This window comes from Heterodontus francisci, chromosome 2, assembly GCF_036365525.1.
Source record: "Heterodontus francisci isolate sHetFra1 chromosome 2, sHetFra1.hap1, whole genome shotgun sequence".
Taxonomy (NCBI): domain Eukaryota; kingdom Metazoa; phylum Chordata; class Chondrichthyes; order Heterodontiformes; family Heterodontidae; genus Heterodontus; species Heterodontus francisci.
Window position 1 is genome coordinate 40,833,921 of NC_090372.1, and position 15,662 is coordinate 40,849,582.

The 15,662-nt window shown below is 42.3% G+C and overlaps 1 protein-coding gene across 3 annotated transcripts in view; it reads right to left on the reverse strand.

The window, feature by feature from the left end:
• Nucleotides 1-4,878: 4,878 nt before the first annotated feature.
• stmnd1 (stathmin domain containing 1) overlaps nt 4,879-15,662 on the reverse strand; it is a 58,107-nt gene continuing 47,323 nt past the window's right edge. The window contains exons 3-5 of one of the 3 annotated variants that reach the window (XM_068050204.1): nt 8,085-8,242; nt 7,050-7,190; nt 4,881-5,456 (exon numbers count right to left, since the gene is read on the reverse strand). In XM_068050204.1, coding sequence (XP_067906305.1) covers nt 5,121-5,456; nt 7,050-7,190; nt 8,085-8,242 — 635 coding nt within the window. In that variant the 3' untranslated portion in view covers nt 4,881-5,120. Of the gene's footprint in view, nt 5,457-7,049; nt 7,191-8,084; nt 8,243-15,662 lie in introns of all 3 variants that reach the window. The other 2 variants (XM_068050212.1, XM_068050220.1) reach the window with 2 other exon arrangements.

Here is a 15,662-nt window from a genome sequence, read left to right on the forward strand (position 1 = left end):
AAACCGGAGCACCCGGCGAAAACCCACACAGACACAGGGAGAACTTGCAAACTCCGCACAGGCAGTACCCAGAATCGAACCTGGGTCTCTGGAGCTGTGAGGCTGCGGTGCTAACCACTGCGCCACTGTGCCGCAGTTGTTTTGAGACAACTGGTGGTTGTGAAAAGCCATATATAAATACAAGTTTTTCTATTGTCTATTTTTTTGTTTTCCTTATGTGCATACAAGCTTGCTGTTATTTTGCAGTAATATTCACGGCCAATGCCTCTGTCCTCCTTCTTAAATGGAGCAAATCCTTTCAAGTCGCTTACCAGGTTCTCCAAGATTCTGATTCTTTCTGGGACAAATTGCTAAGCTTGTTGCCATTCTTCTCCACCAAAAATGTACTTACATTTCTCCATAACAAAATCTCCTAACTAAATCAAGCTGTAGAAGCTTGGTATTGAGCCAATCCACACAAATTTTGCATGCACAAGACAACTGGCCAAACAAACTTTTCAACATTACTAGTCAAAGGGACTCATTAGCTGCTTGAGAAGTGTTAAAAAGAGCATTATTTATTGCAAATGTCTTCTGATTGGCTGCTATTTTTCTTACTGCAAACAAAATTCTATTCTCAAAAATTGCCCATTACAAAATGTATAGTGGGTTATAAATTATTAAGGAAAATTCACAATTATCTCCTTTTCTTCAAATAGAGGAAAATACAACCTTTGGTGTTTTATATTATGAATTAGTAACTACTTGTATTTTGCTCCATTAGTTATCATGCTTGTTTTGCTTACATTCACTTTTATGGCATCATCGCAGTCATTCTGCGTATCCTACTCTGGAACTTAAAGTTCATCAAACGTGTTTTGCAAGCATTAACAAGAAAATACCTTAGGTGGTTTAAAATGTTTTGTAGGAATAAGAACAAAAGCTGAATAAAGTACTGCATATCTGGAGAGATAGAGAGTCATAGCACAGAAATGGACCCTTTGGCCCACTGAGTCTGTGCCAAGCAACAACCACCCATTTATACTAATCCTACATTAATCCCATATTCCCTACCATTCTCCTACCACCCACCTACACTAGGGGCAATTTACAATGGCCAATTTACCCATCAACCTGCAAGTCTTTGGCTGTGAGAGGAAACCAGAGTACCCAGCAGAAACCCACACGGTCACAGGGAGAACTTGCAAACGCTGCACAGGCAGTACCCAGAACCAAAGCCAGGTCATTGGAGCTGTGAGGCTGCGGTGTTAACCACTGCACCACTGTGCTGCCTACCTGAAGGCACTATAATAACAGGGTGCCATCTAGCTGTCTGAGGCTGTAACTGAGTCATCCCTTTAATTATAATTTACTAGTTGATTTACCATGGCATTGTTTACAATCAAAAAAAAAATGTATGCATGATAGATTTTTGCTAGGTAAGGGTATCAAAGGATATGGAGCAAAGATGGGTAAATGGAGGTGGGATACAGCTCAACCATGATCTAATTGAGTGGAGCCATTGGTTCCAGGGTTTGAATGGCCCAGCCCTGTTTCTGTCTGTCTTCCTGTAACTGTCTCTCTATTTGTCTCCTCCAGTCTAATCATTTTTGTTTCCTACTCTCTGTTTTCTGTTTGTCTTAAAATTATCATATTCTCATTTGTAAAGCCCTTCATGGCCTTGTCCCTCCCCATCTCTGTAAATATCCCCAGCCCTATAACTCTACCTGAAGTCTGCGCTGCACCAACTGTGTGGCCTCTTGTGTTTCCCCTGCAACTCCCCACACCCCATTGCTCACCATTACCAGTCTTGCCTTCAGCCATTTAAGTCTAATAACCACCTAAAACTGATGATCTGGCCATTTATTTCATTGCTGTTTGTGGGACATGGCTGTGTGGTAAATTGGCTGCGGTTTCTTATATTGCAACAGTGATAACACTTCATAAATGCTCCATTGGCTGTAAAGTGCTTTGAAACCTCCTGAGGATGTGAAAAGTGCTATATAAATGCAAGTCTTTCTTCTTTTTCCCTAAACCTTTCCACTTCTCTACACCCTTCTCCTCTTTTATGACACATTTGAAATCCTGCCTCATTGATTAAGCTTTTAATTTCCCTTCGTAATACCTCCTTCTTTAGTTTGGCATCAACTTTTGCCTGATTACACTTCTGTGAAGCATCTTGGGATTTTTCTATATGAAAGGCACGATACACATATATCATTGGTTTCCTTTCTTTCTGCTTTTTTTCCGATATATCAACAAAAGCATCTTACATTTATATAGTGCATTTAATGTAAACATCCCAAAGCACTTTCACAGGATTGTTAGCAGACAAAATTTAATACCCAGCTACATAGAGATATTAGGATAGGTGACGAAATACGTGGGCCAAAGAGATAGATTTAAGGAGGAGAGAGAGGTCGAAAGGCAGAGAGATTTAGAGAAGGAATCCTAGAATTTAGGGCCTAGGCAGCTGAAGGCCTGCTGACAATTTCTCTCATGAATGCCCTCTCATTGTACTCACTTATACTTTCTTTCTCTCTTGCTCTAAGTCTCTCCATTCCTCTAAATTGTGTACATCTCATATTTTCTCTGCATGCATCTCACACCTGTTACAGAATGAAGTTATATAATACTGCTTGTCTCTGTTGGAAGACTTGTAGGAGCTTGGGAGGGATCCCATTCCAAATGCTTCCTTCACTGAACTGCTTTAAGAAAGCTTGTAATGATTTGAAAGCAAGCACAGATCATGAAATCAGGGGCCTGAAGCTAGGACTGAACAAAGCCTCAGACTGAGATAGAGGATGGTAAGAGTGTAAGTTAGGAGTTTGGCCAGTGCTCTGGAAGGGATTGGGTGGCTTGGATCTGAGTTCCCAGCTCCAGAATGGTGACAACCTGGGAGCACCAGGAAAAAAATTCCATAATCATTGCTTCAATAATGGTTTTTTAACACAAACTTGATGGTATGAATGGGAGGGAGGCTTTGGGACTGTTTATATGATACTTCCTTCATCCTGCCATTGCGCCCGTGCCTTCAGCAGTCTAGGTCCTAAGCTCTGGAATTCCATCCCTAAATCTCTCCACCTCTCTGTCCTTTATAGGACATTGCTCAAAACTTACTTATTCGACCAAGCATTTGGTCAACTATCAATGTCTCCATCGTTGACACGGTGTCCATTTTTGTTTAAAAACACTCCTGCGAAATGTTTTGGGATGTTTACTACAAAGGTGCTATATAATTGTAAGCGGTTGTTGCTTGGACATGGGAGCACCTATGGAGTAGTCTGAGCCATAGAGACACTCTGAGATTACTGGAGTTTTAATACAATTGAATGAGAAAGGGAGAGCTGAAATCTGGGTGCATTGAAGTTGACTTGATCCCGGGAACACTTGCAGAACCTCGAGTTAGGGAGCAGGCAGCTGGGTCACTGCTTGGACTGTGAATCACTTGAGAGGGTCAAGGCCTGCGAGCCGTTGGATCTGGGACCTGGGTGTGCTCAGAAGGGGGTTGGAGCCTGGGAATAGTCAGGAGTGATTCGAGTCTGATTGGGCTTGGTGGTAGGAGAATGGGGTTTGGAAACATTTTGACAGGTTGGGAGGAGGGGTCTGTGTTTTGTTTAAAATCAGGTGATGCAGAGGATCCACAAAGAGTTTTAGGAATGTCAGAATGAACACAAGAACATGCAGCTCCTTTGAACTGGTAGTTGGAGTAGAACTTTGTAAGAGGGAATTTATAACAAGAGAGATTGTCCAACAGATGAAACTTACTTTCCAGTAATAAATAAGTGAAGGTGGATAACTTGAGACACAAATGCACAGAATCAAAATTCATTGAGACAATACACGTTGCAGAAATGCGCAATACAGCAAGAAAGAGCAGCAGGGGTGGCTAGTACCTTTCCATGGATCTGAAAGGCTACTGTAAGCTGTAAGTATTTAGGCTGTACCTATTGTTCATGATGTCTGTGCAGAGAATGTCAAAGCTTTGAAATAAAGCTCAGATTATTCTATCCGGTGCTGAAATCCATTCACGGTTCATTTTACACAGCACAATAGATGTGGCCCCAGTTCTACTTTATCATCAATGCCAGGAAAAGAACCACACAAGAAGAGGGGAAAAAAATAACAATTCTGGTGGAAGCACTTGAACTGCACAAGAATGCAGAACTACCAGTCCTGCCCCATCTAATTGTGACTTGCCGAAATATTGCATTATCACTAATTGGAGGCTGGTGGGAGGCTAAAATGATTTCAAGGCTTATGGCGCTGCTGATGTATTTGATTGACCTATTATGTTGCTAAATATATTTAGGAGTGTTGCAAATGTAAGTCTATTCTGTGGAATCTTATGATCTGCACATACCAAGTTCAGTGCTACTCAGATTCTGACATAACCATGTATCAAGAAGTTACCTGCCCATTAAAAAAATCTAAGAATGCCTCTTTATTTCTGTTAGGTAAGGGTGCCAAGGGATATGGAACTCAGATGGGTAAATTGAGTTGAGGGACAGATCAGCCGTGATCTAAATCAATGTTGGAGTAGGCGCAAGGGGCTGAATGGTCTATTTCTCTTTCTATGTTTCTATTTCCTTTCTCTTGCTTGGGTCCTCTTAGACTACACACCATCTCTGAATTAGAAATGGAAAATAATCTGTTCCCAGGCCTTACCCTGATACTAGACCTCAGAGATACATGGAAACAGTGCAGGTTGACTCATCCTTCAAAGTCTCCTCAACCACCTTTTTCCACTTTTGGTTCACTTTTCTATCCTCTATCTGGCACTTCTGATGTCATAGAACTCAGCATGTGGTGAATCATGGCTGCAAACTCATGCTCCACTGCTCTATGTAGCAATGTGTTGGAACATTTCCACCTCCCATCTGATTATTTTAGGCTTTTATCGACCTTTATTATATTTATACCAGCAAAACATACATTTTTTTAAAAGCAGGAGTTTCTGAAAGAAGCAAAATCATCACGGACAACCTTTATTGACACAGAATAATTCTCTTCACAATGGCTTCGTAGACTTTGGCAATTCTTGGTTTAAGACAATGCAACACGGGTGTTAAGAGGAAAATTTTCCTTAAGATATTTCAAGCAAGTCATTTCACAATTGATGCATGATTTGCAGTATTGATTTACATTTTGTTCACAATTGCTTCTTCAGCTGCTTTAGTTGTCAAATAATGGCCATCATCTAATTCCACAACCTCACAACAGTCTTCTGCATTAACCTTTCTCTCATGTTGGTTTAATCCAGTCTTGTCCAGCAAGTCGTTGCTTTCATCTTTCTCCTTTGCCATCTCCTGCTGCTCTTGCTGGAGTTCTTTCTGTTTGATGTTTATTTTCTCAACAACTTCCTCCAATTTTGCATGGTCAGGTAGTGGAGGCATCCTAGTAGGTTCATCTTGGAGGATTATCAATGGCGAAGAATTAAACGTATTCAGTCTTTCCTTTAACTTGACTTCTTTCATCTAAGAATAAAGATCACTTTTTTATCTAACAATTCCTAATTATACTTGGACTCCTTCAGCTGACCACCAAAACCAGATTAAAAACGCACTGGTTGTGAAGTACTTCGGGGCATGCTGAGCACATTTACGTCACTATATAAATGCAAGTTCTTTTTTTAAAAACAAAAGGAAACCTTTAGCTCCCTCTGACCTACTTATTTTCAATAGTTCTCTATTTCCTAGTCCAAGCAATGGTTTTGATGCATCCCCAAATTGCATCTGACATCCGGTAATGACCAACTCACATAAGGGATCATTTTACAAAATGACGCTCAGGGGGCAGACCTTGGCCTGCTGGGAGCACATATCTCAAGTGCATGTGCAAATTCCTCATGAATTTCTGGAAAAATCATTGAGGTGTGCAGGGGAAGCTCTCCACTGGAAGCAAGATTTTTGTGAAATTACCCACATAATATCTACATTTTAGAAAGTATAACTTTGTTACTGCTTTTGAAAACGAAAGTGGAAAATTCTGCCTCAGTACTGATTAATAGTAGGAAATATTCGACCGAACTTCCCATGGCAATAGACTCGATAGTCTATTTGTTTGTCTCATATCCAATTTATCTCATTTGTGAGTTCTCAGTGCTGGCACAGGGTGGGAAAGTTGGACAAATATTTCAAATGGAAATAAACATGGTCTCCTTCTATGCTGTACTATTCTATGATTCATGGGGGGGGGGGGGGGGGGGGGTTTCCCTGGCAGGAGAAACCTTAATGCTGTTTGTCTGAGAGCTCCACCGTTCTTCTGCCAAAGTCATGGCAGGAGATCGGGAAAACCCAGGGCCATTCCGTGTGATCCTTGGATATCTGTACCCATTTCACAAATCATGTAATGGCTTTTTCCATAGTTCAAAGAAGGAGCGGGAAAGATGAAGGATGTTTAGTGAAGTCTAAATAATTGGTGGTCTTGCATGTTGTTCTTTCATCTCTAGAATCTGGGTTTCAAACCAACCTGGACTCATTAAATAAACATTTATTTTCTCTGCCAGTTGGATGGGTGCCAATGAATTGGGGTCCTAGTGAGTATGAGGGGACAACATAAAATGAGCCACTGTTTGTCACTAATTTGGCATCTTCATTTAGGCAGCCCACAGGGGTGGATGTTGTGGCAAATGGAAGTGCAATACTGATGTAGTGGAACACAATGTTTCTCCAAAGGTAATTGAGGCACATTATTTGGAAAGAGTACAAGGTGGTTTGTCTCATACCCAATTTATCTTATTTGTGAGTTCTCAGTGCTGGCACAGGACGGGAAAGTTGGACAAATATTTCACATGAAAATAAACAGTTCTGTGGGTAGAAATGGTGTGTGTTGTGCTGGTTTTTCAAGCATAAAACAGGCACAAAGCGCATCAATTTAGCAGTAGGATGGCTTGCACCCAACCTCTGAAAAATTAGAATACCAAATGGTCATTTTTTTAAAATACAATTTGATGTGCAAAACTAATTAGGCTCATGTAAGATAGTAGCATACAATCCGGTGGTAGCATACAGTAGGATGATACTATACAATAGGGTGGTAGCATTCAACAAGGTGGTACTATACAATACCTTCCTCCTTTCCTCTGCTGCTATCATTTTATTTTCAATCTCTTCTATTGTCACACTCTTTTGTTTAACTGTTTCATTCCTTAGCTTATCAAGTCTTGATGGAGGCTTTTTTAAGATTCCTTCAGTTGACTTCACATCAAACTAATACGATAATAAACAAAAAATGGCATTGAAAATGAATTTTGAAGAGTTGTTAAAGCATTCAAGAGAAATCAACATGCTTAAAAAAACTCATGAAGTAAACAGTTCAAAAATACTATATTAAAATCATGGAGCAGATCCTAATTTAGAACAGTTTCAATGCATATTATGCCAGAATTTTCACAGTAAAATTAATGTGAAAATCCTGGCATAGAGCAACCAAAACACTTCCTTTGGCAATTCGGCTTTCAGAGAAGACGCCTGGACAAGTGTTTCAGTGCTGGAGCAGTACCCCAGCTGGAGGCAAAATAACAGCCTGCAAACCAGTGTGTTTCAGGCCACCACTCTAGGAATAAGCAGGCACTTGCAGACATGCAAGTATTTTGTAGGAGGCAAATCTATCATAAGATGTGTATATGTGAATGCTTGAAGCACTAAAGATGAGATGGTGGAACTGGTGGCTGTGTGACAGTAGGGAAGTACAATGCAATGGAAATATCAGTAACGCGGCTAAATCCAGAGGATAGAAATGAATATAACATTCAGTGGCCCAGCAAGAGAGTGGACAGAAAGGATGTGGTATTATAAGCCCAATGTGTCAGGGACATCTGTGAGTGATCTGGTGGGAGATGGAAAGCTACAACATGAATTGCTCCAGTTAGACTTCTTTAATGTGAAAACAAACCTCCGAGCCACAAAATTAAATAAGTCATGATCACAAGTTTTGAACAACTCTACATGTGCAAGATTGCTCATTTCCAGCTGTTTCGCTGTAACTCATAACAACAACTCACTTACAACAAATCACTGTATTAATTTTTGATTTAAAGCTGATGCGACAACCAAGTTTGATTTTCATGTTCCAATGTGCAGAAGATGGAAGTTAGCACGTACCAAAGGACTGTGAACCTCTTGCCATTCTTCATTGTGGGCCTGGTTTAAGATGCCCTGAACTAAAAGTTCTTGCAGAATGTCAACGGACCTTGGTCTCTCCCTGATTTCTTGTATTGGTCCATTCTTTTTCAGCAAGCTACTTGCAGTAAGTGCTAAATCTGCAGGGAAAAACAAAATACTAGAATTAAGAACAATTAGAGGTCAACTTATTCAAGGACAGCGAGTGACAGTGTCTCACCCCCTCAAACCTCATTCTCGTTGTGCACACCAGCATGTTTTTGAAATGGGAACTGAGGTTGAATTACAGCTATATAAATTCACAAAGGCTCAGGTTGTGTAAGATCATGAGGGAGGGTGTCTGCAACTGACTGACCACATTTCAATCTCCTGGGTAACCATCAGGCACTGCAGGATATTGAATGTTTTGTCGATTCTAATATTGCAATGTTTATATAATAGGTTGCTCACAGATATTCACTTTAGCTTGGGCAGGTCACCAGGTATTTATTAGTGGCGTCACTTTTCTTGGGAAATGGGGTGGCGGGGGGGAGGTACTTGAAATTGCTTTGGAGAAATTTGCCCACTGGCCTATACAAAATAGGCCACATTGGTTAAATTCTAATGCTTATCAAATAAACAAAACTTGCTCTATTCTGATACAAAACAGTCCAAATCTAGACTCTATTTGAAATTTTGCAGTAAGATTCTAGGACAAAGTGCAATAGAATGTTACACTTTTGTGCCTGGAATGTGCATTCAAATCCATTCTGTGTTTAAGGAATTAACTTTCCTCTTTCTTCAGTTATAAAGGCCTTAAAGGCAAAGGCTTTGGACAGTGTCTTCCCAACGCAAGCCCATACTACAAAGCTGGTTAAAATTTGGCACTAATTAGGCAAGTCCATTCAGAAAAGCTGCTATCATAGATGGTACAGGAAATGTTAGCAGCACACAGTGTAGTAGCTGGTGTTTTCCTCAGGTTAAGGGATGATGTTAAGGCGGAGGGTGCCAGAGGGTGCAGTAGAAAGGGAAGTTTATTCTACATTCTGGAAGTACTTATGGAGATATTGGGTACAACATTTTGTTCATTCCTCAGCCCTCAGGGCTAACACCTTGATGGGAACAGGATCTTTTTTGAAGTATTAATCACTCATGGAATAAATAAAATACATAATGTCATGAACATGCTTTGCTGAATGATGATTTTTAATTCATTATTTGGAAACATAAACTAAATTTTTAAAAAAGAGAGCTAAATTCATCCTTTGAAAAGAAAGCAGCCAAAATGGCCACCGCAATTTGCATTGAAATACCTCACATTCCAAGGTACCAAGGGGAAGATGCAAATCTGAATAGCTCTCATACAGAACAATGGCTTGAGCAGTTTGAATGAGCTAGCTGGTATCGCCGTCATTAGCAAGACATTCAAAGTCATCTTGGAACAATAACACTAATGGAGACAAACCTCAAGGGGGTAAACATTGAAACAATAAGACCTGAGAGAGATTGGAATTCTTAGACATGGATCTCATCAAAGTGCAAAAGAGAATACACTGGGACAATCTTGTGACAGTCTCTCCATCTGTGTGAAAAGAACAAAAGAACAAAGAACAGTACAGCACAGGACCAGGCCATTCGGCCCTCCAAGCCTGCGCCGATCTTGATGCCTGCCTAAACTAACACCTTCTGCACTTCCGGGGCCCATATCCCTCTATTCTCTTCCTATTCATGTATTTGTCAAAATGTCTCTTAAACGTCGCTATCGTATCTGCTTTCACCACCTCCCCTGGCAGCAAGTTCCAGGCACTCACCACCCTCTGTATAAAAAACTCGCCTCGCACATACCTTCTAAACTTTGCCCCTTGCACCTTAAACCTATGTCCCCTAGTAACTGACTCTTCCACCCTGGGAAAAAGCTTCTGACTATCCACTCTGTCCATGCCGCTCATAACTTTGTAAACCTCTATCATGTCGCCCCTCCACCTCCGTCGTTCCAGTGAAAACAATCTGAGTTTTTCCAACCTCTCCTCATAGCTAATGCCCTCCAGATCAGGCAACATCCTGGTAAACGTCCTCTGTACCCTCTACAAAGTCTCCACGTCCTTCTGGTAGTGTGGCGACCAGAATTGCACGCAATATTCTAAGTGTGGCCTAACTAAGGTTCTGTACAGCTGCAACATGACTTGCCAATTTTTATACTCTATGCCCCGGCCGATGAAGGCAAGCATGCTGTATGCCTTCTTGACTACCTTATCCACCTGCGTTGCCACTTTCAGTGACCTGTGGACCTGTACGCCCAGATCTCTCTGCCTGTCAGTACTCCTAAGGGTTCTGCCATTTACTGTATACCTCCCACCTGCATTAGACCTTCCAAAATGCATTACCTCACATTTGTCCGGATTAAGCTCCATCTGCCATTTCTCCACCCAAATCTCCAACCGATCTATATCCTGCTGTATCCTCTGACAATCCTCATCACTATCCGCAACTCCACCAACCTTCGTGTCGTCCACAAACTTACTAATCAGACCAGCTACATTTTCCTCCAAATCATTTATATATACTACAAACAGCAAAGGTCCCAGCACTGATCCCTGCGGAACACCACTAGTCACATCCCTCCATTCAGAAAAACACCCATCCACTGATACCCTCTGTCTTCTATGACCGAGCCAGTTCTGTATCCATCTTGCCAGCTCACCTCTGATATCGTGTGACTTCACCTTTTGTACCAGTCTGCCATGCGGGACCTTGTCAAAGGCTTTACTAAAGTCCATATAGATAACATCCACTGCCCTTCCTTCATCAATCATCTTCGTCACTTCCTCAAAAAACTCAATCAAATTAGTAAGACACGACCTCCACTTCACAAAACCATGCTGACTCTCGCTAATAAGTTTGTTTGTTTCCAAATGGGAGTAAATCCTGTCCCGAATAATCCTCTCTAATAGTTTCCCTACCACTGACGTAAGGCTCACCGGCCTATAATTTCCTGGATTATCCTTGCCACCCTTCTTAAACAAAGGAACAACATTGGCTATTCTCCAGTCCTCCGGGACCTCACCTGTAGCCAATGAGGATGCAAAGATTTCTGTCAAGGCCCCAGCAATTTCCTCCCTTGCCTCCCTCAGTATTCTAGGGTAGATCCCATCAGGCCCTGGGGACTTATCGACCTTAATGCTTTGCAAGACACCCAACACCTCCTCCTTTTTGATAATGAGATGACTGAGACTATCTGCACTCCCTTCCCTAGGCTCATCATCCACAAAGTCCTTCTCTTTGGTGAATACTGACTGGTGAAAACTTGGAATTTCGTTTGAACACATCAGACAAGCTTTTGAGGTTTAACCAGTGTAGGACCCAAGTAGTCTGTCTGTCTGTCTCTGTCTCTCCAGGCAATGCTGTAAGTTCAAACCCTGTCTGCGGCCTGAAAAACATCCAAGTTTGTTGCAGACAGTGACCCCAAGGAGAAAACCTTGAATCAAGTGGCCACCTCTACCAGCCAGAAACATCAGCATCACGAGTTCAGCCGGAAGATAACTGAATTACCAGACTCCACAGACTGTATATTATTTTATTTGTTCTGGACTCTAATCCAACCAAACTATTCTTCGTCACTCTGTAACCTATTTGTATGTATGTGATTTTCATGTGCGTGTGCGTGTGCACGGAAGTTGGAGCATAGTTTATTATTTTTACTTAGATTGGGTTTTGATTTTTAAGTTCAATAAACTAACCTCTCTTGTTTAAACTCAAGGAATCCTGCCTGATTGGTTCTTTTATGATCATAGCGCATAAAGGGTTAAACACTCACTGAATTGGTAAGCACATCCACTGTTTAAAAGAAATAAACTCTGTCATGGTCAATTAAGGAGAGGGATAAGAGGGGAGCCTTTCGACCCCTCCTCATCTGATCGTAACAATAGAAAATACAAATCAAGGACCAGCTTGGAAAAGGCCATTCAGCCCATTAAATCTGCTCCTCTGTCTTTCATGGACTCTACCTCACCTAATTAGTCTCTTGAGGGAATGACTCGTATGAAGGCCCTGAAAGATGTCAAACAAAATTTCATGATATAACAACCCTTCCGCCGGCTGTAGCAGCTAAAGAGTCACTGGAGTAGGTTTTCAACTTTCTACCTGGCATTGTGGATGATCTGGAACTATTCGTAACAACTGTGTACTAACTTATTTGTGGAACAGTTTTAATGCAGAACCCCTTGTGTAAACATTCTACACTGCATATCATAACCATTGAATACAATTGTGACACTACAATGTGCAGTTTCTGCTGAAAATGAAAGACATCAAATTGAAGGGGGGAAAAGCACCTTGTATGTTTAAGAATATACAATATAAGAGTAAATGAATACCTGCTTGGGGGCTGGATTACAAAGGAGAGAAAGTTATGTTCCAGTTATGTTCCAGTTTGACCTTGGTCAAACCATTTGAAGTACTGAGTTCAGTTCTAGGTGTCACACCTTTGGAAGGATACATACTGGCCTTGGAGTAGATGCAGTGCAGATTCACCAGATGCTGGGGTTTAAAGGGTTAAATTATGAAGGCAGATTGTACAAACTTGGCTTGTTTTCTCTTGAGTATAGAGGGTTGAGGGGTCATTTAATCAGGGTGCTCAAATGATAAAAGGATTCAATAAGGTAGATACAGAGAAAGTAATTCCCTTGGTGGTGGAATCCAGAATAAGTGTATTGATCTTAAAGTTAGAGCTAGGCCACTCAGGACTGAAATCAGGCAGCGGTTTTTTTCACAAAGGGTAGGGAAAAATCTGGAATTCCCTCCTCAAAAAGGCAATTGATGCTGGCGTTTAATTGGAACATTGAAGATGGAAATCAATAGCTCTTTGTTAGGTAGGTTTATAAAGGATTATGGCGCAAAGAAGAGTAAATGGAGCTGAAGCATGTCATGATCAAATTGAAGGGCTGAACAAGCTTGAGGGGCTGAAAGGCCTACTCCTATTCCTCTGTTCTGCTGAGATAAATAATGATACCAGACTTCAGCAGCCAATTGTTTTGGCAGTGATTTAAAGGGCAGGACCTTCCCAGAATAGGGGCTTGTCCTGAGCCAAAGAGTTTTCGGGTTGCCAGCATGCTCGGGTGGAAGGTTGGACAACCCCCGGAATATTGCCAGAAAGAGGCAATCAAGAGTCGGCAGGCGGGGCACGTGCTCAATTAAGAAAGGGCCTTCTAGGCCCAATCAGAGGGCTGCCAGCCCTGCAGCCTCAGCAGTGCCACCAAGAGAGAGGTGTCTGCTGCTGAATCAGCAAAGCAAACATGAGGGCACCTCCATTTTGTGGCGGACTTGCATTTTTTTTTATTCATTCATGGGATGTGGACGTCGCTGGCCAGGCCAGCATTTATTTCCCATCACTAATTGCCCTTGAGAAGGTGGTAGTGAGCTGCCTTCTTGAACCGCTGCAGTCCATGTGAGGTAGGTACACCCACAGTGCTGTTAGGAAGGGAGTCCCAGGATCTTGACCCAGCGACAGTGAAGGAACGGCGATATAGTTCCAAGTCAGGATGGTGTGTGACTTGGATGGGAACTTGCAGGTGGTGCTGTTCCCATGCATCTGCTGCTCTTGTCCTTCAAGGTGGTAGAGGTCGCGGGTTTGGAAGGTGCTGTCGAAGGAGCCTTGGTGCGTTGCTGCAGTGCATCTTGTAGATGGTACACACTGCTGCCACTGTGCATCGGTGGTGGAGGGAGTGAATGTTTGTGGATGGTGTTCCAGTCAAGCGGGCTGCTTTGTTCTGGATGGTGTCGAGCTTCTTGAGTGTTGTTGGAGCTGCACCCATCCAAGCAAGTGGAGAGTATTCCATCACGCTCCTGACTTGTGCCTTGTAGCTGGTGGACAGGCTTTGGGGAGTCAGGAGGTGAGTTACTCGCCGCAGGATTCCTAGCCTCTGACCTGTTCTTGTAGCCACGGTATTTATATGGCTACTCCAGTTCAGTTTCTGGTCAATGGTATCCCCTAGCATGTTGATAGTGGGGGATTCAGCGATGGTAATGCCATTGAATGTCATGGGTAGCAGAGAGGTTTTTTGGCTGTGGCCAAGCAGGCAGGCCCGGCGATAGGAGGGGAAACCCCTCCAGTGGCAGTATTGGGGCTACGAGAGTCGCCTGTGGCTCCAATCGCATCCCTCCCCAGGAAGCCTCTCTGTTCGGCAGCTTTCATGTTAGCGGCCCAGGAAAATGGCCCTAAATTGGGCCTTTAATTATTCAAATTGGCTGCCTGCCCTCGGTCAGCGGCAGCCGAGCCACTGCCACTGTCCCCAGCAGCACAACTGTCTCCAGGAGGCGTCCTGACGCGGCTTCCTGGAATTTTACCAGTCCAGCTCATAGTCCCAGGGCCGGTAAAATCCCAGCCAATAATCCTGACCCATATACTTACTTATTCATCAACCTGCCAGGTAAAATGAACTATAAAAAGATGGAAGTGATGTATTAAGTAAACATTGATCTGGGTCTGCAAAAATTTGAATAGGTTTAAACCTCACAGTTGTTCCTCATAGTTGTTACTATTCATCTCTTGTTACATTATGGTTGCAGCACAAATGACGCACACCAATCCAAAACAACAACAAAAAATGTGTCCCTTTTCAGCAGTCTGATTGGCCAATAACAGACCTTTCCAATTATTTGTGTCACTTTCTAGAAATCTCATATCCAACAGTATTCATGCACCCATTCTGTTAATCCCTTTGATTGATATGACTCACTACTACTAATTTGGGAGGGGTTCTCTTTATTCACTCATGAAAGATCATTTTTTCCATCCCCCCCTACCAATGCTGCTTTGTTAATTTTTCAGCTGTGCCCAACTTGGCTTCTCTCCATATCTCTGCCCCCAATCCCAGTACCTATTCAAAAGATTCTAGCTCCAGGTTTCTCATTAAATCCTTGGCTCCCATTCCTCTTCTCCTTTATCTCCTGCTTACTTTGCCCTTTGTGACCTGGTCCATCCCAGGCTATCGAAATCATAGATCCATCTTTCTGACTGCCCAGCTCCCTCCCTGATACAACTACAGCAACCGTTGTGGGCAATGTGCCCATTCTCACAGTCAGGTCACAGATTGGGTGCTACTTCAACACATCAGCATGAGCAAGAATTTTAAATGAGTGCACAAACTCACTCAGCATCTGGACTAGTAGACTAGCCGATTTCCTGAGAGAAACAGCAGGACCAATGTGCCACATGTATATACGACTGCATGCTCAATTCCATTCCCAAGCTTCAGAGGTAACCAGAGTAGCCAATGGACCCTTCATGTAACCTAACCTGTTTAAATCTACTTATTAATACAACTATTAATGTCAACCTTGGCTTAGTTGATAGCACTCTTACCTCTGACTAAGAAGGTTGTGGATTCAAGCCCCACTCCAGAAAATTATTCACATAATCTAGGCTGACACTACAGTGTAGTACTGAAGAAGTCCTGTGCTGTTGGAGATGCTGACTTTTGGATGAGACATTCAATCAAGGAAGAACATACAAGGTTGCTATTCGAAGAAGAGCAGAGGAATTTAAAATTCTCATCCTTGTTTTCAAATTCCTCCATGGCCTCC